At 32.7% G+C, this 24006-nt stretch overlaps 1 protein-coding gene across 1 annotated transcript in view; it reads right to left on the reverse strand.

Annotated features, from left to right (window-relative positions):
- Positions 1–24006, reverse strand: part of LOC149784557 (uncharacterized) — an 86216-nt gene that overhangs the window by 25033 nt on the left and 37177 nt on the right. The window contains exons 9-13 of the mRNA XM_089933007.1: positions 23109–23368; positions 21014–21290; positions 17337–17410; positions 6956–7063; positions 4851–4958 (exon numbers count right to left, since the gene is read on the reverse strand). Coding sequence (XP_089789133.1) covers positions 4851–4958; positions 6956–7063; positions 17337–17410; positions 21014–21290; positions 23109–23368 — 827 coding nt within the window. The remainder of the gene's footprint in view (positions 1–4850; positions 4959–6955; positions 7064–17336; positions 17411–21013; positions 21291–23108; positions 23369–24006) is intronic.

The following is a 24006-nucleotide window of genomic DNA, read 5'->3' on the forward strand; positions in this document are numbered from 1 at the left end:
TGTAAAAATATATTTCCAGGCTGCAGACAGCTTTCCATTTGAAGAAAATGAATGCCCTGACCAATGCTGCAAAGTCAGAAAGTAAGCTTCTCATCATCTACGTGATTTTGATTCCAGAATCAGAGCACATGTCTTTCAATGGAGAGAAAGATGCGGGTTCTGTGGAAATTTTAAAATTGTACAATCAAGCAATTTTAAGGAAACTTGTACCAATGTCAATTTATGGTGATGGTAACTGTTTATATAGAGCAGTTTCTAGAGCAATGACTGGTTCAGAAAACTGTCACGAACTTCTGTGACTACGAACTGCAATAGAACTGATAATGAATCCTATGTACTAAGATGAAAAGTCCAAAAGTTTTGTAGTTTGATTTGTGATAATGCACTGTTGTTAGTGACTATTCAAAGCTTGTGGAGAATGCCTCTCCCGCAGCATGCATAATGTGGACTCAAATGTCGGGCCCAGGAAGAACAAACGGGTTTATTCCCAATCTATCAAATAGACTGCATGTGGAAAAAAATAATTGTTAGTCCATGAACCACGTTTTAAAACTGACAAAAACGCTGACGGAATTTGTACAACTAATACATGAATTAGTAACTGAACAATTCAGAAATCTGAGGAGTGCTCTAGTATGCACTGGAGAATTCCGGCTTGCCGACAGTCATAAACAATTTGAGTCAAGAAAAACAGACTGGATAAAGACAACGCACAAACTTGTTCAAACGCTTCAGATGCCACATCAACATAGACACAAATTACATGATATCGATTGACGGTCAGACAACTGTTGTTGCACCAAGGACTAATGGACGAAACCCTGGACAAAGGAAACAAAAAATTAATGTATGAACTGTGACAATTACAGCTAAAAAATTTAAACATGAACCAGAGATTTCATCATAATGTGCTATATTCTGTTGTGTTCGGTTAGGTTTATTTTTACCTTGTCTCGTGCAACATGACTTTTAGTTAGATTTTCAAGAGGAGCATAATCCTGAATACTACTGGATTAATTATCTGCGTGCTCAAATTATGCATTCGTTCAAGTCTGATACATTATGTGTGTAATTAAACGTAAATATTAAATTCTGCCAAATAATGAATAATACATGTCTTTTTTAATACAAAAATGCTTACCTGAGTTGTCTTTGTCTATCATCATGTATCGTGGCTTGTTACGATCACAATATTAATCTAAATCTTGCATATATACTATTGAATACACTTTTGGTACTTTGTTACATTTCACATTCACTTTGTGTATATATTTCAATTCGCCGTTTATCATATACATGTCAAATCAAGTAAAGAATAAATAATTCATATAAATTTAAATTATATTGCATTTTATTATTATTTAAACATGTATGACTATTCCCCGTTCACAAATTTCCAAGAAGAATACTTTTTTAACATCCTTGCAAACTGTCATATCACCATAACCAGTATAAATATGCCAAATATATGGAAACCTTTTAAACAAAAAATAAATTAAATGTTATTTATTTGTCAAAAACTCTATCATTAAAAGTTATAGCAAATATATAATATAATGTCGGCAAATACTTTTGATACTTCTATACTTTTCCCTTTCACTCTGTGTATGTATTACTACGATTCGCCATGTATCAGGTCTGTCGAATCAAGTACAACCGAGTGACATCGTTACATGAATTTTGCTATAAATAGGAAAAAAGTAAATAATTTGTATCAAAATCACATAAATCATATTTCATTTTGCATTATATTATTATTCACAAAGAAACAAATAATCATTTGTGTGTGGAAACTGATATATACAGAGAGAACATGTAAATACATGTGTATTTTGGTGTGTATTAAGGTGTATTTCAGTTTTTCAGTGTATTTTGGTGTTTCTTGTAACCAATTTAATTACGTCATGAAAAGACGAACAGAGATTTTATTAGTTTACCATCATTCCATTGTAACAGAATATTTTAGTCAAAAGTTTAATCATTAGCTGCTTCTTTGTATTACTGTGAACATCATTCCTCCATGCACCTCTTCTACATTTAATTGTTTTCATCCAATATTTGGATCATGATTTGCACTATAAAGTGCCTCAAAGTCTAATCAGAAACAAAAACAGAAACATTAAAATTGCCCATAAAATGGCATTTTATGATATTGCAAAGTGACACCCTAAACTCAAATAGTATAAGTTATAAGTTATGCATTTTACCTTCATTTTTCTGATCCTTAATGATAAGCCCAAATGAAAACAATGGTTATAATTTGCATATGTGTTAGATAATTACAAACATCATCAAATGTGTTTTCAATGCACTGTTAGTTTGTGATGACTTCAAAGAAGTGGAAATCTGGCAAAATCTGAGCTTCTGATTGAACACGGGCCTATTTAGGAAACAAAATTGTTAATTTGTTAATATCAGTTTCATTATCTCACATGTACATACTTCACAGTAGATATATAGTGGAGATGGAATAACCATAACACTCTTACCAACACTTTAATTTATTGCTACTTTGGGGGCTAAAATCAGCCCTGATCAAAACTTGTCATTTCCTAATTTCATTAGGACTTATATTGCTTCTTCTTTTATGCAGCTTTTAAACCATATGAATGGTTTTATTTAGTTAAGGTCTGAACCTGCATTTTCATTTACTATGTGTGCCTTAAAAATGTGGCAGTAACCAGTTAGGAGTATTTTAGTATTGCTAAAATAGCAGTAAGGGATTTTTTCTTCATGTTTTAGCTTCATCTTCCAGCATAATACATGAATTTCATTAAAGTATCAACTGACAACTATTATAACCTATTTAGAAGTTACTTACTATAATAACTATCTCTACTGGCTGTTCTGATCCAATGCATTGGTATTTCAGGTTAGTTTTAGCTCTTTGAATGAATGACAATAATGAGCATACCATTTTAAGTAAGGACAACTGACAATACCAAGCCATCACCAACATGGACAATAATGACATTTAGAAAGATAGTTTGTTCAATTATATCTAATCAACTGTGTTAAAACAGTCTGTATAATGCATACATTAAGCAATGAGTTACAATAAGAAAAAATACCTCTCTTGCATCAAAACGTGGTGTACTTGGGTGTATTGCTACTTGTAACCTTCAAAAATGCAACCTTCAAAAATGCATTTTTACAATTATAAAGTACAAAAGAAACATAAATGGACATTTTATAAATGAAAAAAGGCATGTTCTTGGAAAAAATGCCATGGTGAAATGAAAGTCCAGGCATGTGAAAAATGGCGTTACACTTGGAAAGAATGCCAATACACAGCACCATCTTAATAATGGGCAATGAAAATTATTATAAATGGTGTTACAGAAAATATGAATGTGCTAACATATGTGTGGACATTGACAACATCCCAAATTCCAAAGACAGACTATTGCTAAATATCTGAATTTCTAGTTGACAATGTGAAGCATCGCAGCATGGTGGAGCAGTTAATTCTTAGCACATACTGCAAACACCATATCGATATTAATCACTCTGGTGTGTATTACATCCATTAAAATAGCTGCACTACCTGCATGCAACATAAAAAAGCCACACAATATCTGACTCACTGAATGGATTATTCATATTAGTTATCTTTATTATTATTCTTTATCTTATTGTTGATGAAAAAAAAACTAATAACTGATCAATGCCTTTCAAGAGTTTAGCCATGAAAGAGAGTGAAAGATATTATCCACAAGTTCATATGTACACAGTTAATATATCATGATGAGAAGAATTTTGTGTTATCTTGTGATCATGCTGAATCAAGTTCTGACACACCTAATGTATCCATGAGCAATTAGTCAGATCATACAAGGATTCACAAAGAAAAGCCAGGAGGAAATTTTGAAGAACAGTATCATCCATCCCCTAATGAGTTGATTGATGAACACAAATAACACATCGTCAAACCACCTATATGAAATAAGCGCTTTTTTCAATTAGACATACACTGATGCACCATAATGCCTTCAGAACACGCCTTTTCAGTCTAACAAATTCCACAACATTGTCTGCAAAAATGGCTGGTATGTGAAGAGTGTCTTAAGTCCCTGTTGACACTAACTGAAATCAACCATATAATACAAGTTATTAAAAATATTCAGAGCACAAATTGTTCTATTTTTTTCCAAACCTTTCTGACAATGTAACATATTAATATTAGAATTTCCAGTTATCACATGAATGTGAACAGTGGTTAAAGTCTGTGAAGATGGATTATACCATGTTTGTTCACAAGTAATTTGGAAGGATTAGAAATGTTATTGGATTATGGCTGGATTAGTTGTTATTATGTAATTAACGAGTTCAAGTGTCATAAAAAATGAGTCATTTTGCCTAATATTATATTATTAATATGAGTGTATTATCTCCGAATGCCAAAATGGCAAAATATAATGAACTGAAATGACGCATGAAATTCACTGATGGATAGAAACAGTGGCGAAACTAAAATGACGTGAATGTGCATGCCACCTTTCCTGTAAAGTAAAATTCAAGAAGAATGTCCGAAAATACTACCCAGCATTCTGCCATTCCTGTAAAGTCAATGTTATCAAGAATTTTCCAACGTCTACCCAGAGAGAACCAATCTTCAGTAGTTTTGACAGGCAGGCAGCATCCTGAATCAACCCACATGAAGGAAATAATATATTACACTTCTTTGTAGACTCATCAAGTTTCTGCTAATTTTGCCACATTCCAAAGCTGACACAGGAAAGACATTTTCAATTCTCAGGAAAAATCAGATTTACTCCAGAGGAAACAAGCAGATGCGCACCAAATTTGAATTCAAAAGAGACAAAAGCAAGAAGTGAATATAGACATACCATTTGGGCCTGAGGATGGGATGTGTTTTGTTGACCAAACACATTATCAGAAGAAAACGCAGGCATGACATTGTCACCTCTTTTACTTCCAAAAATACTCATTTGGTTCTAAAAATAGAAAAAAAAGAAGAATGATGAGCATTTTGTTCACATAAATATCCTCATTTCACTCTCATTGCACCTCTTACTCTATGATCAATATTATAAGCGTTAGTATATGTGTGATCAGTATACAAATTTTTCAAGATGATCATAATATGCAATGCATTTAACTGCAAGCAACTCAACACTGTCAGTAGTTGTCATGATATCCAGCAAAGCTAAAAGAAAATATCAATGCACTTATATGGAGTCATATGTAATATTTACACTTAGAAGAACATCAAAGGTGGATTCAACTGAATTAGTTTAAAACGTATTTATAACCAAAGAATTTTTCATTTCCCAAAGTCCCAAAAAAGGCATGGAAATTATCCTCCAAATGGACAATTTAGTGTAAATCCCATGGTGTGCTGAATTATGTCATTGTGAATTGTCTTTGCTGCTTTTGCTGCTATTATTTTTATTATTAATATTATTATCTTATTCTCATTGTATTTATACCACCTTATTATTATTATTATTATCTTATTCTCATAATATTTATACCACCTTATTATTATTATTATTATTATTATTATCTTATTCTCATAATATTTATACCACCTTATTATTATTATTATTATTATCTTATTCTCATAATATTTATACCACCTTATTATTATTATTATTATTATTATTATCTTATTCTCATAATAGTTATACCACCGTTATTATTTTTATTATTATTATTATTATTATTATTATTATTATTATTATTATCTTATTCTCATAATATTTATACCACCTTATTATTTTTATTATTATTATTATTATTATTATTATTTTATTCCATAATTTGGAAATCTACAACTGAATACTTGAATTTTAATGTCTGAAAAAAACATGTCTCTTACTCGATGGAGCCAAAACATTAAAATGCACTAAGGTCACTCACTAAATTGTGCTGTAGATCAGATTAGTCATTTGTATTTCAAGCTAGCTGTAGTTTCTTGAATGGATAACAGTAACATCATTACTAAAACCAACACAGCTGCTGAAAGACGAGTCATGTCTGGGAAGATAATACATTGAATAGTGATTAAGCATCTGCATGTCACAACACAATGATGCCAGGGATTGAAAAACACTGCCAAAAGCAGTCAGTTCCAAACTTGGACCTTTTTTCATGAAAGTATTTAATTTATAAGAAATACTGATGATTAAGATCATGAAAATTGTAATTAAACTGAGTACATAATTAACAGTTTGTACAAAAGAGATATTTTTCAAATGAAAAAGTAGATAGAAAACAAAGCCTAGCATAAATTATGAATGGCCAGGCATAAATTAAGAATGGCCAGGCAAACAGAAAATGATATGGCACAGTTACAACACTGCACCAGTTCTCCATTTGACACATTAACCTAGTTCCTCTGTAATTAACTCTTTATTGTTTTTGTTATGTAATTTCTCTTTTTACCAGACTCATATTACCTTACTATTGATCTTAACATTACACGTTACTCCTCTTTTTTTATGCATTTCTGCTAAATCTGCTTATTTTTCTTTTGTTCAGGTCTTTCATAATAGTGGGGTTATTATTATTTTTGTTTTTATTAACTTAAGTGATATCTGTAATTAAACTTCATTACTTTAGATTTCACTGTAACTACAGCCTATGATAAAAAGCGAGGTGTTGGCATTAATTCTATCCAAGGGCATTGGTTCACAACAGGGTTCCTGAACTACACACAAAGAAACAAATGTTTTCCCTTATAAACCACAACAAATCCATACTGATGAATTTTAAATGGACTTCCAAAAAGGAAGACGTTCTACATTCCAAGTTGGGATAAAATTCATTCCATGAAAAACAGATTTATTCCACTGAACTTGACATATTTAGACAAAGCTGATGTTAGTAAGACCACTCATTAGATACTACATATAGATATGGATAACACCATAATAGCTGTTCCTAGAATATGACCAAGGTACAAAAATAAAAGCAAGAACACACTTACCATTTGAGTTTGCCAGTCAAACAGGATAGGGGTTCTTGGAGCAGGGTTGTCACCACCAAAAGCACCAGGCATCACAAGATTTCCCACATTATTACCAAACAGATTCATCTGGTTTCAAAAACAGGAAAACAAAATCATGAGTAATTATAAATACCTTAAGATGCAGATACATCGATTGACGAAACGATATAGAACTCTTCTTAAAAAATCACAAATACAATGGCTAGAGCAATATATGTATCTTTTGATGATCATGATGTTGTTGATGTGGGTTTAATGCAATTTTCCTCAGTACAAGATATGCTATACATGGCAGTCAGTATAACTCAGCCTGGTGGCTAAAGTAACCCAGGTAAACCCCATTAAGAAACAACCCCAGGGAAGCTACTGACAAGCTTTCTCAAATTCCACACATTGGTTGATCCCACAACTCGAATCCACGTGGACAGAGGTGAGATGGTAGTGATCGGTAAAGGCAAGTGCATTAGACCACACTGTCTACCGGGGTCCTTTCTGATGATGATGAACATAGTATTTACAAATATTCACATCTGTCCGCTAAAAAGTACAACTTTTGTTAACATCAATTCACCTAATTCTGTCATATAATAAATCCAGCTGAAAGTCAGAAACTGCAACAACTCTAAAAAAAATCATTTAAAAATAAGATTAAACACCTTTTGTATTTTTAAATCATTTCAGTGACAGCTACCAATTTCACAATGACCAATACAAGCGAAAAATTAGATTGGACTCTCAAAAATATAACATAGCAAAACATAACTGACATCTGATGATGATGACCACATGAAATACATTTCACAGTAATCTATTTAATACTATGAGACAGTTAGTGTATTATATGAAATCAGATGAGCAATATGTGTAATCATTAGATCAATGGTTATTTGTTGATACAGACACATTCTGGTAATGACAATGATACATGTATGTAGTATGCTTCCCAGTTCCTTGCCATCTGAAAACACAGGGTGAAGAAATTTTACATGTCAGTCAAAGGAATGATGAGTCTTGCTCTTCAAACAAAATTATGAATTATAGATGGATGGATAGATGGTTGAATGGTTGAACAGACACAAATATAACATGATCAAGAAGGTAAAATGAATACCAAAAGGCATCACATATCACTAGTCTAATAAGTAAACAATATTTCACATAGCTATTTGTAACAGTTTAAAATTAGCTTTGAACTGGAAGCCCATAAATTATTGTTTATAATGAATAGATCGGCAAACATAAAAAAAACCACATTAATACCATTTCAAAAAGTGAATAGTTGTGACAAATATATATCACATAATTGATTAGTCTGATTTGTGCAGAAAGATCATAAGTCTAATATGTACTTGAAGACTAATTGTCTAATATGAGTTGTGAGGCTATAAGTTTAATATGTATTTGAAGACTAATTGTCTAGTATGTATTGTAAGGCCATTAGTCTAATATGTACTTGAAGACTAATTGTCTAGTATGTATTGTAAGGCCATTAGTCTAATATGTATTTGAAGACTAATTGTCTAGCATGTATTGTAAGGCCATTAGTCTAATATGTATTTGAAGACTAATTGTCTAGTATGTATTGTAAGGCCATTAGTCTAATATGTATTTGAAGACTAATTGTCTAGTATGTATTGTAAGGCCATTAGTCTAATATGTATTTGAAGACTAATTGTCTAGTATGTATTGTAAGGCCATTAGTCTAATATGTATTTGAAGACTAATTGTCTAGTATGTATTGTAAGGCCATTAGTCTAATATGTATTTGAAGACTAATTGTCTAGTATGTATTGTAAGGCCATTAGTCTAATATGTACTTGAAGACTAATTGTCTAGTATGTATTGTAAGGCCATTAGTCTAATATGTATTTGAAGACTAATTGTCTAGTATGTATTGTAAGGCCATTAGTCTAATATGTACTTGAAGACTAATTGTCTAGTATGTATTATAAGGTCATTAGTCTAATATGTACTTGAAGACTAATTGTCTAGTATGTATTGTAAGGCCATTAGTCTAATATGTACTTGAAGACTAATTGTCTAGTATGTATTGTAAGGCCATTAGTCTAATATGTATTTGAAGACTAATTGTCTAGTATGTATTGTAAGGCCATTAGTCTAATATGTACTTGAAGACTAATTGTCTAGTATGTATTATAAGGTCATTAGTCTAATATGTACTTGAAGACTAATTGTCTAGTATGTATTGTAAGGCCATTAGTCTAATATGTACTTGAAGACTAATTGTCTAGTATGTATTGTAAGGCCATTAGTCTAATATGTATTTGAAGACTAATTGTCTAATATGATTTGTGAGGCTATAAGTTTAATATGTATTTGAAGACTAATTGTCTAGTATGTATTGTAAGGCCATTAGTCTAATATGTACTTGAAGACTAATTGTCTAGTATGTATTGTAAGGCCATTAGTCTAATATGTACTTGAAGACTAATTGTCTAGTATGTATTGTAAGGCCATTAGTCTAATATGTACTTGAAGACTAATTGTCTAATATGAGTTGTGAGGCTATAAGTTTAATATGTATTTGAAGACTAATTGTCTAGTATGTATTGTAAGGCCATTAGTCTAATATGTACTTGAAGACTAATTGTCTAGTATGTATTGTAAGGCCATTAGTCCAATATGTACTTGAAGACTAATTGTCTAGTATGTATTGTAAGGCCATTAGTCTAATATGTACTTGAAGACTAATTGTCTAATATGAGTTGTGAGGCTATAAGTTTAATATGTATTTGAAGACTAATTGTCTAGTATGTATTGTAAGGCCATTAGTCTAATATGTACTTGAAGACTAATTGTCTAGTATGTATTGTAAGGCCATTAGTCTAATATGTATTTGAAGACTAATTGTCTAGTATGTATTGTAAGGCCATTAGTCTAATATGTACTTGAAGACTAATTGTCTAGTATGTATTATAAGGTCATTAGTCTAATATGTACTTGAAGACTAATTGTCTAGTATGTATTGTAAGGCCATTAGTCTAATATGTACTTGAAGACTAATTGTCTAGTATGTATTGTAAGGCCATTAGTCTAATATGTACTTGAAGACTAATTGTCTAATATGATTTGTGAGGCTATAAGTTTAATATGTATTTGAAGACTAATTGTCTAGTATGTATTGTAAGGCCATTAGTCTAATATGTACTTGAAGACTAATTGTCTAGTATGTATTGTAAGGCCATTAGTCTAATATGTACTTGAAGACTAATTGTCTAGTATGTATTGTAAGGCCATTAGTCTAATATGTACTTGAAGACTAATTGTCTAATATGAGTTGTGAGGCTATAAGTTTAATATGTATTTGAAGACTAATTGTCTAGTATGTATTGTAAGGCCATTAGTCTAATATGTACTTGAAGACTAATTGTCTAGTATGTATTGTAAGGCCATTAGTCCAATATGTACTTGAAGACTAATTGTCTAGTATGTATTGTAAGGCCATTAGTCTAATATGTACTTGAAGACTAATTGTCTAATATGAGTTGTGAGGCTATAAGTTTAATATGTATTTGAAGACTAATTGTCTAGTATGTATTGTAAGGCCATTAGTCTAATATGTACTTGAAGACTAATTGTCTAGTATGTATTGTAAGGCCATTAGTCTAACATGTACTCAAAGACTAATTGTATAGTATGTGTTGTAATGCCATTAGTCTAACATGTACTCAAAGACTAATTGTATAGTATGTTTTGTAAGGCCATTAGTCTAATATGAACTCAAAGACTAATTGTCTAATATGTGTTGTAAGGCCATTAGTCTAAGATGTACTCAAAGACTAATTGTATAGTATGTTTTGTAAGGCCATTAGTCTAATATGCACTCAAAGACTAATTGTCTAATATGTGTTGTAAGGCCATTAGTCTAACATGTACTCAAAGACTAATTGTATAGTATGTTTTGTAAGGCCATTAGTCTAATATGCACTCAAAGACTAATTGTCTAATATGTGTTGTACGGCCATTAGTCTAAGATGTACTCGAAGACTAATTGCCTAATATGTGTTGTAAGGCCATTAATCTAACATGTACTCGAAGACTAATTGTCTAATATGTGTAGTAAGGCCATTAGTCTAGCATGTACTCGAAGACTAATTGCCTAATATGTGTTGTAAGGCCATTAATCTAACATGTGCTCGAAGACTAATTGTCTAATATGTGTTGTAAGGCCATTAGTCTAACATGTACTCAAAGACTAATTGTCTAATATGTGTTGTAAGGCCATTAGTCTAATATGTACTCAAAGACTAATTGTCTAATATGTGTTGTAAGGCCATTAATCGAACATGTACTCGAAGGCTAATTGTCTAATATGTGTTGTAAGGCCATTAATCTAACATGTACTTAAAGACAAAAGACATTGTCTAATATGTGTTGTAAGGCCATTATTCTAATATGTACTCGAAGACTAACTGTCTAGTATGTATTGTAAGGCCATTAGTCTAATATGTGTTGTAAGGCCATTAGTCTAACATGTACTCGAAGACTTAAATAGTATACTATGTGCTCAAAGTTAAATTCAGATCATGTGAAGTTCTAATGATGCCTTCCAGAAATCTAAGTGTGAATGACTGACAGATGAAGACAAAAAGGATCATAATGTTAAAAATACTGAAATGTTATAACTGTGAATAGCAAAATCTACATCAATAACTGAACAATGACTTAAGAATTTGAAACCTGGCAATGAATGTGTGGATAATGGGTGGATGAATGGGTACAATTGGTCCATTGGTCTATAGGATCATTATTAATAAAAGTAAATATGTTTATTTTGGTCTTGGTCTAAGTTATTGGAATTCACCTGGTGTATCTGACATAGTTCAGGTCCTATATTTTAATTTTAGTAATAGGTTTATAATACTTACTAACATTTTATTTTGTAAACATTAGGATTATTCTAGAAGATCATTTTCCTTCATAGGTAATAGTTTTCTTTCAAGAAAATGCTAATTGTGACCTGAGGTCTAGTGGAGGACAATATGATTTCATTACAAAAGGGAAAATTAACTTGTGCTTTAACATCTAGCACAATCAAGTTGTATTACATGTTATTTCCAGTATTTCATTGTAGGCTGGAATTTAATTCTTCAACTTATTTAATTCAAGTGATTATTTTCTCTGGAAATAAAAAAGTGCATTGATAAAATTCTTGCACAGTCATTCACTGAAATTTATAGTGAATTCAAACCTGAAATTATATTACTGTGATTCAACAAAAGGCTGCAGACACATCGGGATTGTACAGATTACAACAGACACATCAACACCTTCAGCTTTATATTGAATCTGGTCTTCTACTAAATTTTATTCTGTACTTTAAAAAGTATTAGGACTTGTGTATGTAAGTTTAGAATCATTTGGGATTTAATTTGCAAAAATGTACGTTCATCTTTATTACATTTTCACTTTGTATTCTAGTGAAACAATTCTTTGATGAAATTTTTCTACAATTTTGCTCTTCACTCTTTTCTGTTACTTATTTTAAGAGCATAGACTCATAACACTCTACACAAGCACATGCATATGACAAGGAGGCCATGAAAGGGATAAGGATGTCGTGTTCAGTGATTAGACGGTGATGATGGAGGATTTCAGCACTTTATCAGCCAATGAGGATGGAATTTGTACCATATGACATTATGAAGTGACAGTTACACAATGCTGTAAGAATGTTATACAATGCTGCGGAGTTAACTTTCATTGTTTACTTTGTAAGATGCATGGAATTAACATAAATAATATGGGTTATTATGAATAGGATCATTTTCAACTATATTTTGTACAGCTATGTGACATAAAACTGAATTCAGGGATTTATCATATAAATGGCTTTAACATGTCAAGCATTGTGGATTTTAGCTGATTTAATAAGAACAAATTTTAAAATATTGATTTATTTGTGACATTATTCAACTCAATAATACAAGTATAATTTCCAAACATTTTGTTGTCAATTTTAATATTTTCCTAACTATCCATTGATCCAGCTGGGCTTATTTATGTTTCCAAAATACAACTCTGAATCACCCATGCCAAGTCACCCCTTTGGGCAGATTTGCCATGCACAATAATCCCCGACTTATACACCTTGACCAATGAAAGATATACTTTTGCATGCTGTTTTTGCCATCATCAACCTACAACAAAGCCGGTCACATCTGTACACATTCAATACAATTTCCATTTAATCAGATACTAGCATAACAGATCTTTAAGACTGACAGGTACCTATTAGAATTTTTCTCAAAGTTTCACAGTTCTATTGCACCAGTTTTAACATTATGGTAGGCAGATTGTTTTGTTTTAAACATTAGATATGTTATAATGCTTAGCACATAAAATGTACTGAGTCGTTCAAAGTACTGGGAAAAACTGGCTCAATCAGATGCACAAATCAATTTTTTTTTTACCATCGGGGTGGGGGAAGTACTAGGACTGGCAATGAGAAACTGGAATGATTGACTGACTGGAAAAAATTTTTTTTTTGCCTAATCATGTTTACCAATTATCAATGATATACCTTGCATCTTTTGAAATTCCAGAAACAACTGCTTGAATGATACAATGATGGATACATAAATTGATAAAAGTGTTTATTATGGGGGCGCTCACCAGTTATTATGTACTTTTGAGAGAGTGACGTATGTAAAGTGAAGTTGTTTGCATTTAAAACATGCACAATGGGAAGAATGTTGGCATACCTCTATGCTACATTGGACATTGTACTTTTGGAAGTTGTACATGATCTAAACACACTGCTAACTAAAATGACTGCTCCCTTATGCTAAAACAATCAGCCTGAATTAGCCTAAAGTACACTAACCGTAGCAGCTATTAGTATAGGGAAAATTAATTTTGACAGACTAGCCAATACCAGCTATTGAAAGTGCAATGAATGAACTGCCAGCTACATAATATGTAAAAAAACGTTATCAGCTCTTTTTTTACAAAATGACCAAGTGGAGCTAGCACTTTTTTGAAAGTGTACATCTGGAGTAAGGCCAAGCTGTATACTCTGTAGCCCATATAACACCCATCAATCATACACCAAAATAAAGGGAATTAAAGGTGCTTTGAACTATACGTAAGATATACAAGGTCTTTTTAAATAGCCAGTATAACCAGTGAGGAAAGCCGGGGAAATTCTTTTTCTTTAAAATTCTAACCCTTATGCAAAATACGATACTGTAGAGTGCCACCTATATTCAAACAGGAATTCTGAATAGCAAATGTCACATTTACACCACAAGTCCAGTATGAGTACAACTCACACAGGGATATTTCGATGAGTTTTGGAGTTTGGCTGCAAAACATTAAAAATTTAAATTAATTATGTATAGGTGGACATTTAAATGGATATAAACTGTAACAAATCTATACTGGGTATAAAAAAGTAACCTCTTTTTGTGCAACTTCACCAGCCACATTTTTAGCCTAGAAGGCTTCAAATCATCCCTTTATACATGATGGAAGCAAGGCTGATGATAACATTTTTCTACACCTTAACTTACCAAAATATCATCATATCTCACAATCTTTCCTGAATTTATCAAACAGAAAGGCAGAGGAAAAGAGTCAAATCTTTTGGGGGCATCTACATCAACCACTTATTAAGCTTTGGATAAGCAGCGTAACACAAACCACAAATACTGCATACATTGTTCTTTCATAGATGTTACCAAGCAAGCAAAGTTTCAATATCATATCATTCATTGCGGAAGGTCAAATCTGGCATAGTTGGAAAAATGGATATGCTGATGTACAGGGGTAAAATATTGATTCCATTTTCGTTTCTGGTAGCATTTATATGCCAAGAACTTCTAAATTATCATAACCCTCTACTATCGCTATACAAATTATCATAACACTATCCCTCTACTATCCTTATATGAACAGCATCCTTCCCTTAAGGAATGTGTCAACAGTCTAATAACATGTACATCTACCTTATAACATTCCAACTTTGTATCTATGTCTACATCTATAAATATGTTGACAATTTTATCTTGATCACAAGGTGCAAGAAGAAAAATGCGATGGAATGCTTATGCATCTCTCTTCCCAATAAATGTGGAGATAGCATTTAAGCATTAGTGATGAAATTTCCCTACTGTTGGTGATCTGAAATAGCATAGAGTGGAACTTTTAATATTTATGAATCCAGAAGTTTTATAGTTTAATTCCACACAGCATCGCCAATTTTATCTTATCTGTAACTCAATCAATTTCCAGGTCAGCATAATTATATGTAGCTAAAAGTATATACTACATTTAAAATACTTCGTGTGAAACAAATTAGGTACTTTTAGCTATATTTAATGATCCAGACCAGAAAGGTTACTGAGTTTCAGATAGGAAAAACTTTGTGATGCTGTGTGGACCAAAGTGAAGAAGCCGATGTGTAGATCTGGCAATATATGGATGAAAGATGGAAAATTTACCAAATTTGTTAATTCAACTTATACTTCACATCAACTTTTAGGCCAGCAAATATGGTAGGTTTTATTTGTACATGACCGGTTCATTAGAATATGATTTTGGAAAGCTCCTGCTTGTGAGATACTATTAGTCAAGAGCTTCTGCAATTATTTATGGAAATTTGTTCCAAGTACCTACTGTACAAGGGAAGATGAACTTGAAACACTTAGTTGATGCTGACTTTAGTTATTCAATTACCCAATATCAGCTGCCCTTCCCCTAGGAAGTTATCAACATTCTAATTGCAAGCACATGTATCAACACTCTATTTACAATCACAATCTGCAAGTTATTCATACCACTTATTCTCCATTACCCAACCATCAACTGTCTTTCTCCCAGAAGTGCATCAACATTCTAATAACATGTACATCCAGGTTATTTACAGCCACTCTCCATCCAGACTCAAGCAAGCGTGGTTATGTAAGAAAGCTTGTCAGCAGCTTTCTATAGGTCAGTAGGTCTCCGTATGATTTTTCTGGGTTCTACCTCTATCGGATATACTAGTTGAAAAATGGTACCAAATCCAAAGCAGCAACTGTGTAACAACTTAGTTCTTCCCCTTGCATGTGCACTAACAAATACATCCAGACTAGTCAGACACACTCCCACTTCTTTGCACAAAAAAACACATCAATATTCTTATTCTGATCACATGCACATCCAAAGTGATTCTGTATAACATCCCAGTGTTCCCACCATCAATAAGAATGATAATTTATGTAATGTCAATAGCGTCAGCAAGCAGCTTGTGATATCCTCACGATATAACCATTGTAAAACTTACTAATTCTTAATGTCCCTTATTTGTTTCAGAAAGGTGCATATTTCAATTCACATAAATACATGAGTATAGACCGTTTCAATACGTTAATTACTTCCCACAGATTGGGGGCAATGTCATCACTTAATCAACTTCCGAAGGCTATCTTTATAGACCTGGATTATATACTGTTTACATTATGAGCTAATTAAACCAGTCTTCCCCTTTATCCTCAATTGTACTCAACTGTACATCTGAGACCACAAAACTTTTAATTTCATCCCCAGTTCTGACACCAAGCTTTGGTTTTTACTCAGTCTAACTCCCGATTTTGACAACAAGCGTATGTTTGCCTCTCAATCTTGCACCCTTAGGAGAAACACTGTTAAACGATATTTTGGAATGGTGTAAAATCCTGGAATTTACCTGATGTAACTATTTCAGTTTTTAAAACATGCACAATGCAAGTGATTAGTCAAGGGCAACTGCACATGGGGCAAGTGGGGGTCAGCCTCCCCCCAGGATTTCACATCTAAACATGGTTCCTTTTGGCCTAAGTCTGTTTTTAACAGTGACTATTACATGTTGGCTCCCTCCCCCCCAACTGGAAAAATTTATGTGGCACCCATGATTACAGCTGATTAAAAGACATGACAGAATGATAATCATAACTGTACTCATTATAGCCACTTACTGACGTTTGAAATATATTTTTCAGGAGAACTGAAGGCACTTGATGCTCTTTTGATGGCCCATTTCTACTGACAAAATGATAGGAGCACATCTGGCTATTAGCTGTGTAAGTGAAATCTTTCCTTACCAGCCACTACTGCGTAGTTTATATCTTGTTGGAAATTTGTGCGATAATAATGATTTCCCATCTGAAACTGCAACAGGACAACAATACTTGCAGATTTTTGCAACATCATTTTTTGACAGCTGATGAATGGGTAGCCCACTGCCACTTATGAAGAAGCAGTAGTAATTTCATGTACAAAAGAGCATTGAAGCGTTCTTAGCAAGAGATTACAAGACCTATTATTAAGGCATATACCACGAGAAAATGTGAAACATTCCAATGCTTCTAAAACAAACCTTGGTGTCATTTTCATCAGATGCCTTCTTTGCCTCAGCATGCCTACAATCCTTTGCCTCAAGGTCTGGGGAGTCTGAAAAATACAATATAATTGGGTATTACCTACCGAAATGTTTGTAATAATAATAATAATTTAAAAAATGTATTTATAGAGGGCAATATATAGTAAAGGTCAATTCTCCCTTGAGGCTTTCTTAAGAAGAACGTGTTACACATTACATCATGCAAATTAATAGTAACTATTATTTAGTTTTAAATTGTTACATTATTATGAACACTAAATTAAAAACTTCCATCACATGCAACATACTAAAAATCTATTAATTAGAGAACCCTGGAACAGTTTGATTTCAATGTCATAGGTCCATGCAGGATACTCTTCATGATGTGAATTGAGCCCTGACTAAGGTCAGACCATTAATGTGAAGTAGCAGCAGAGTTTTATATAATTCAAATTTGTTTTACCATCCACCTTCAGAAAACCAAATTGTATTAACAGTTTTAGAATACCTGCCACTGCTGTCTTTGCTGAATATATCAATTCAGAGGGAAGCCACTATAACATATAAAAAATATAATGTATTAACCCTTATGGTAGGAGTACTATGAGTGGTCACGTTATGAGCTGCTGCTATGAGGCCAAACACAAAATGCCTCTTCACTCTTAGGCACCAAATATTCATCAGCTAAAACAGGGAGGACATCATCATCCTGCACTTACTCAAGAAGCAGGACTTCTTATAACAAGGTTTCAATGTTGAGTTCCAACCTTTGAGGCAGGAGACTTGTGAATAGGGAAATACTTGTCCTTCAATTCTTCATGGTGAGTGATGTGATGCCCTTGCTAACGGACAATTTGGGAAGCCAAGAACACCCATCATCCTTCTAAGGTCCTCTATGAGGAAAAGACTAGAACTCTGCATTTCTCTTTAGCTCCCAACAAAGCAGGCTCATGTCCTGCAAAAACTTATCTTCTCTGATTCTGACGTTAATAGACTGAATGGTAACATAGATTCTGATCTGATCCCTATCCACACCAGGCTAATGACATAGAGACAGAGAGGGTTATCTACCCACTCCCTGCTCCAGACCATCTATGTAACTCCAATGGCATAGAGACAGAGGGGTTATCTATCCACTCCCTGCTCCAGACCATCTATGTAACTCCTATGACTGGAGACTATTGACCTTTCACCACTCAGGCAATAATCTAATAGACAAGTTACCATACCCTCCTGGGATTGAGGATTATATCCAAGGAAGGAGGGTGTTTTGTGATCCTTTTTTAAGTTAGGTCTAAAATATAGTTGGGCTAAAGACAAATTTGATAGTCCATATGCACTTGGTACAAAATAAACATGTGAAATGAGTATCATGTGTGGTGTTTTTATGCCCACATTTCCCCATATTCCTGAAGTGAAAGGTAAAAATTGATAAAGTTACAATTCTCTGAGTGGGAACATATTATGCAATATTTTAATTTTAAATATTTACTGCCAATGCAGTACCATAACATTATTTAATGCAACACTTATCATCATAATGCCTATGGCAGTACTTATTTGAAAATGCACTGATGAAACAAGTGTTATATACTTATTTTATTCCAACAATTAATTATAATCATAACCACTAAGCAAGTATTTATTAATTACATGTATTCAGTTTCTACAACTGACACACCATAAGGAATTAAGAATCATCCAGGAATAGAAATGGATATTAATGCTTACACTAGGCAAGAATATATTAGATTTCTGCTGAAGCAAGTCCGAAAGTAAAATTCTATTATAGCCACATGTGCAATTACTTAACATAATACCTAATATGGAAAAGGTGAATAAATGAGATCAGCACCTACAGCATTTTAAATTAAATTCTTGGTTTCTAATTGTGCAAGTTCTAAGAAACATTTATATCATGTTTGATCAAGAGAAACAGTTAAAAAATATGTTTTTCAAATGCATGCTATAGAAGGAACATACTGATAATACAGGAGAGACTATGGCACCAAAGAATGTACCAAGATACATTCACAATAAGTTTTAATCAAAATTAGCTTAGTGTTTGAGAGAAGTGTAAAATAGGATTTCCAGAATGATTGTTATGGAAATGATACCATGGACAATAGAGCTGCCATACATAAAGTTCTGACAGCAATTGTCCTAAGAATAATTTTGACTATTATCACAACTGGCTCAACTATTCAACTATTCTTGAAAAGAAGTTAAAAATATTGTGTTTTTTTTTCTTTTTATGACCACCTGGACCAGTGAGACAGTAATAATCAGGAAAGCTACCTGGACTAATGAGACTTTTACAAAAATGAAGTTACATATATCTCTTCTGATGTGACCATCCATTAAGGAAGAGTAGTGATAACAATATTTTCAAGAAAGCCGTTGAGGTAACCAAGCTGGATACTCAGGCAAACATTTTCATTTAAAACCAACTAGACATCATGCAAAGTTTTTTGGTGTACATCCCATTTCAATACAATTTTATGAAAACAAGTTTTTCGAGATGACTGCTATCAAGGCCATAATAGATGTCAGTGTCATCAGGTCACAACATTCATTCTAATTTCTCCCTTGCAAATATCGTATATTAATGTCATCTAATCAGTGGCCACCTGTCTTCTATGGTCAGGAGCCATGCATCTTTTTCATCAAGTAGCAAATTAAATATATTTTGTTTGATGAGAAAGGCATGTATGTTTAAAATAATAGTACATGAAAAAAGTAGTTGTGTAGTTGCATCCAAAAAGAAGTAATTGTGTAGCAAAAAAAAGTCAAGCAAACAAAAATCCAGTAGATTATGGAACATAAGCAAGATATTGTGTTCAATTTTGAGAACATAAATCCGGAGTGTAAGAGATTAATGAGCTATGCTGGAAATGGTTACAGGACGAGACATCCAGCCAAACTCATGTATCAGAACTATTATTAAAGGAACAAGCACCGAAATATGCTGCTGATTTAGGGATATCCTGAGAATCTTTCAAAGCATCTATATAGTAACAGATAGCTTGAGTCATTCCTGAAGAGACACATTTATAATATTGTTTAAACTAATGAGTTGAGAAGAAAGGGGTCAATGATACACGAAAAACTGAAAACTGGAAAGCTGTACTGCCTGGCTTGTGTGAAGGAAATGAAAACTCATGAACATTTTCAATATCAATGATACTGGACTCTTCTGTAACTGTTATACAACTAAGTCCATATACATTTCGAATGGTGATTATTGCTCTGGTGGGAAAAGATTCAAATACAGAATTACCAATGCCTATTGTGCCAGTATAATATATCCAGGTACATTTCATTATCTATATTATCTTTAACAAAAACTATTGTAAACTGGAGTTCTTTGTTTTCCCTTGTTAATAGGATGAATCTATTAATTATTATTTAAAGATTCTGAATTAAAGCTATCACTGATGAAAATAAATCTCTGAGCTGAGGTGCACTGCCCTAGTGATATCTACCGGTATTATGGTTTAGGTGCTACTAACAACAGCCACAGGAAGCTTCTATTCATTCTTTCTTCATTACAATCAAAACCAATTTTTTGTATCTCTGCAAGATGTAATATCAAACACCTCCAACATACATATATACATACAAACTCACATTTGTATATAAATATAGTACATTCAATTTATTAATAATCTTACCTATCGGTTCTAGTGACTCATAATGTTGTTCCCAGATGTGTCCAAGGAGAATTGGCTCTCCTTGAAAATTGGTCTGGCCAACAACCCACGCAATGTTGTCATCAGGGCCAGAGGATGGTGAACTAGTGACTATCATAATATCTCTTTGCAATGACCTAGCCATCGCAACCACCAATACGTGGTCTGCCCATTCTCCATCCTTGGCCATTCTTGCACAGTACTCCTCAAAACTCTCATGGCACATAAACTCGGCAAAGTTTATGTTGCCAGCAGATTCCTGTGAAGTAAAAATACAACATTGTTTGGTCTAATCATTTAGTTCCAAGATATTGTTATCCACATTCATAATAATTCTAGAAGTTATATCATCCCACACTGACTAGTTTCTGATAGTTTCAATGGTCAAATAGAGTCAAATGAAAACCTAATTTAATTATCATAGTCTGTTCAGGTGGAAAAAATCCAAATCAGGATGATGTGATGTCAGAATTGATGTCGTTTTGTCATGAAGATCCCTAATATTTCCTGAATTTTATCCACATGAAACTTGCATAAAAATGTTAAAAGAGACTGTTTAGGATGAGACGTGGCACATGTATTGCATGCTTTATGCTTGGTGTAAACATCTGAGCCAGTAATTTTCTTATCAATACAGTATAATTCCACACTGAGGTCACAAACACACCATGTTATTCAAATTACACAAACTTGGACCAGGGATTAATATCAAGTTGGTGTGATGTGATGTACAAATTAAATCACTTTGTCAATAAGTCATTGAACAATTATCTACCATGCTTTCTACATGTGTTATATGTGTTTAGATTTATCATAAACAGTAACAAAAAATGTGAAGACAACAAGCTTTGTAAAATTTGACAAATAAGTTATTTCCTTAGAAAAACAAGGTAAAATAGAAGAAAAAAAATTATGGTTTTAAGAATCAAATCCAAAAATAATTCAAGAATAATCCAAGAATGAAATTATTAGTCCTAGCAAAAAAATGTTATAATGAATGAGTCTGAAAATCCAAAATGGAAGGTGATGACTTATACTGTAGCCTGAGTATAGGTCTGAAGTGTCCCCAGTTCTTTGTTGTATCACAGGAAATAATATTCCGGTCTTTGAATTCTGAATAAAATTTCAATAAATGTCTTTGTTCAAGAATTTTGTATGAGCACTTAAGCATTCTCCATGGAAAAGAATTAATCATTTAGAATCCAAATAATCTGAAGAAAAATTAAAATGTAACTCCAACAAAACACTTTTCAGTGTCAAAGGTGAAATGTCCAACTGTCTAGTTCATTTTAAAACAAACAATTATACACTCTAAGGAAGATGCAAAATAGATAACCATATTAGGTCATGTGATCACTTTCTAGAAGCAGATCGAAGCTTCAAATGTTTACCATCACAGCCTCGATTTCACTCTTATCAATCTCACATTACAAATGAATAAAAAGAAAAGAAGTTTTTTACTTGATTCTTAATCAAGGTCAGGAGATCAGTTGTTAGATACAAAGGTATATTATTAGGTGTGTAAAAAAAAACAGTCAGGTCAAATTAATTTATAGAAAATGTCAAATTCCAGTAAACTAAATTACATTAACTTAAGATGTAATGGAATAAATAAAAAAATACTTTTAAAACTAACAAAGAAACAATTGAATCAAATATAAATTAAATCAAATATACATAACACATGAATATGAAATGAAAAGGAGTACTGCAATATCATTGAAATTTTTTTGTCTCAGTTTTGATGGTTTGGTAAAATAAAACATTTTTGTGGGAACTTAAATTCATGGTTTTGCGTCCATGAACTTAAATTCATGGTAGTGCATACAAATTTTGCTATTTGCAGGTATTTCATTCCATGTATTAACTTATACAATAGCCGGAATAAAGTGTACAAAAGAAGAAAGCTATGTTGACAAACAAATGTTTCAATATTACAATGATACTACCACCTGAATCAGCACAAATCAAACACTGATCGAACTCAATTACTTACATCCAGGGAAATTTTATATAGTAAGAGATGACCTTCACATACAACCTTTTGTGGTTAAAGATAACACAGAATTTGTCTTACCTGCAGAACTCTATTAGCTTTCAGGAAAGCAACAGCATCCTGTCGTAATTGTTCTGGAGACATTTGTACAAGACAGTTCAGTCGTTTAAGTTGACTGGAGATGGCCTCAAAGAAGCAGTTCCCATTGCTAGGAGTTTTGCCATGAAATTTCATACCTACAGTTTGACAGTTTCTTTCCAAAACAGATCGGCTGGAAAGAGCATCTTGTGTTGAATTATGTAGAATCTGGTACAACAATTTAGGATCTGCACAAGTCACTCCTGCAAATAGAAAATGCTTGCTTACTTACTGCTGATCGTACATATTTTCTAAATTTCACTGATTCATTTAGCTTAATATTTACATATAGTGGTTATTATTTTGGCCACATTATGTCAGTATCAATCTCAATATAGATCATATTACAATTATTTTAAAAAAAATATCAACAACAGCAAACCACCCCACCAATCTGAGAAGAATATTAACATCAGAGTCATCACAAATCCAATTCAGTTAAATGTAGTAAGATCAAGATTTTAAGACCATAACTGCAGCCTAAATGAATCTCAGAATGTTATTATTTTATTCAGCGCAAAGTAGGCATCATAAAACGTGTTTCAGTAAAACATCTTAGGTGGGATCATCATTCATTATGGAGGTGCCATATTATTTTAAACATGGACACCACGGTAGCCATATTTTTAAAATGGACACAATAGTATATGGCAGATTTGCACCATTTTCACTTATTACTAACTAACCATCATATAATATTTCGAGTGAAAAGCCAGTCTTGATAGGAGTGTTAATAATAAGAACGTAAGGTTTAAAAAAATGACTGGCATAATGCCCATATTGGATGTTGAAGTGGCGCCATTTCATTTAGAACCAACAAGACTAAGCATCGTCAACTTCT

Source organism: Sinohyriopsis cumingii, chromosome 14, assembly GCF_028554795.1.
Source record: "Sinohyriopsis cumingii isolate HCF-2022 chromosome 14, ASM2855479v2, whole genome shotgun sequence".
In the NCBI taxonomy this organism is placed as follows: domain Eukaryota; kingdom Metazoa; phylum Mollusca; class Bivalvia; order Unionida; family Unionidae; genus Sinohyriopsis; species Sinohyriopsis cumingii.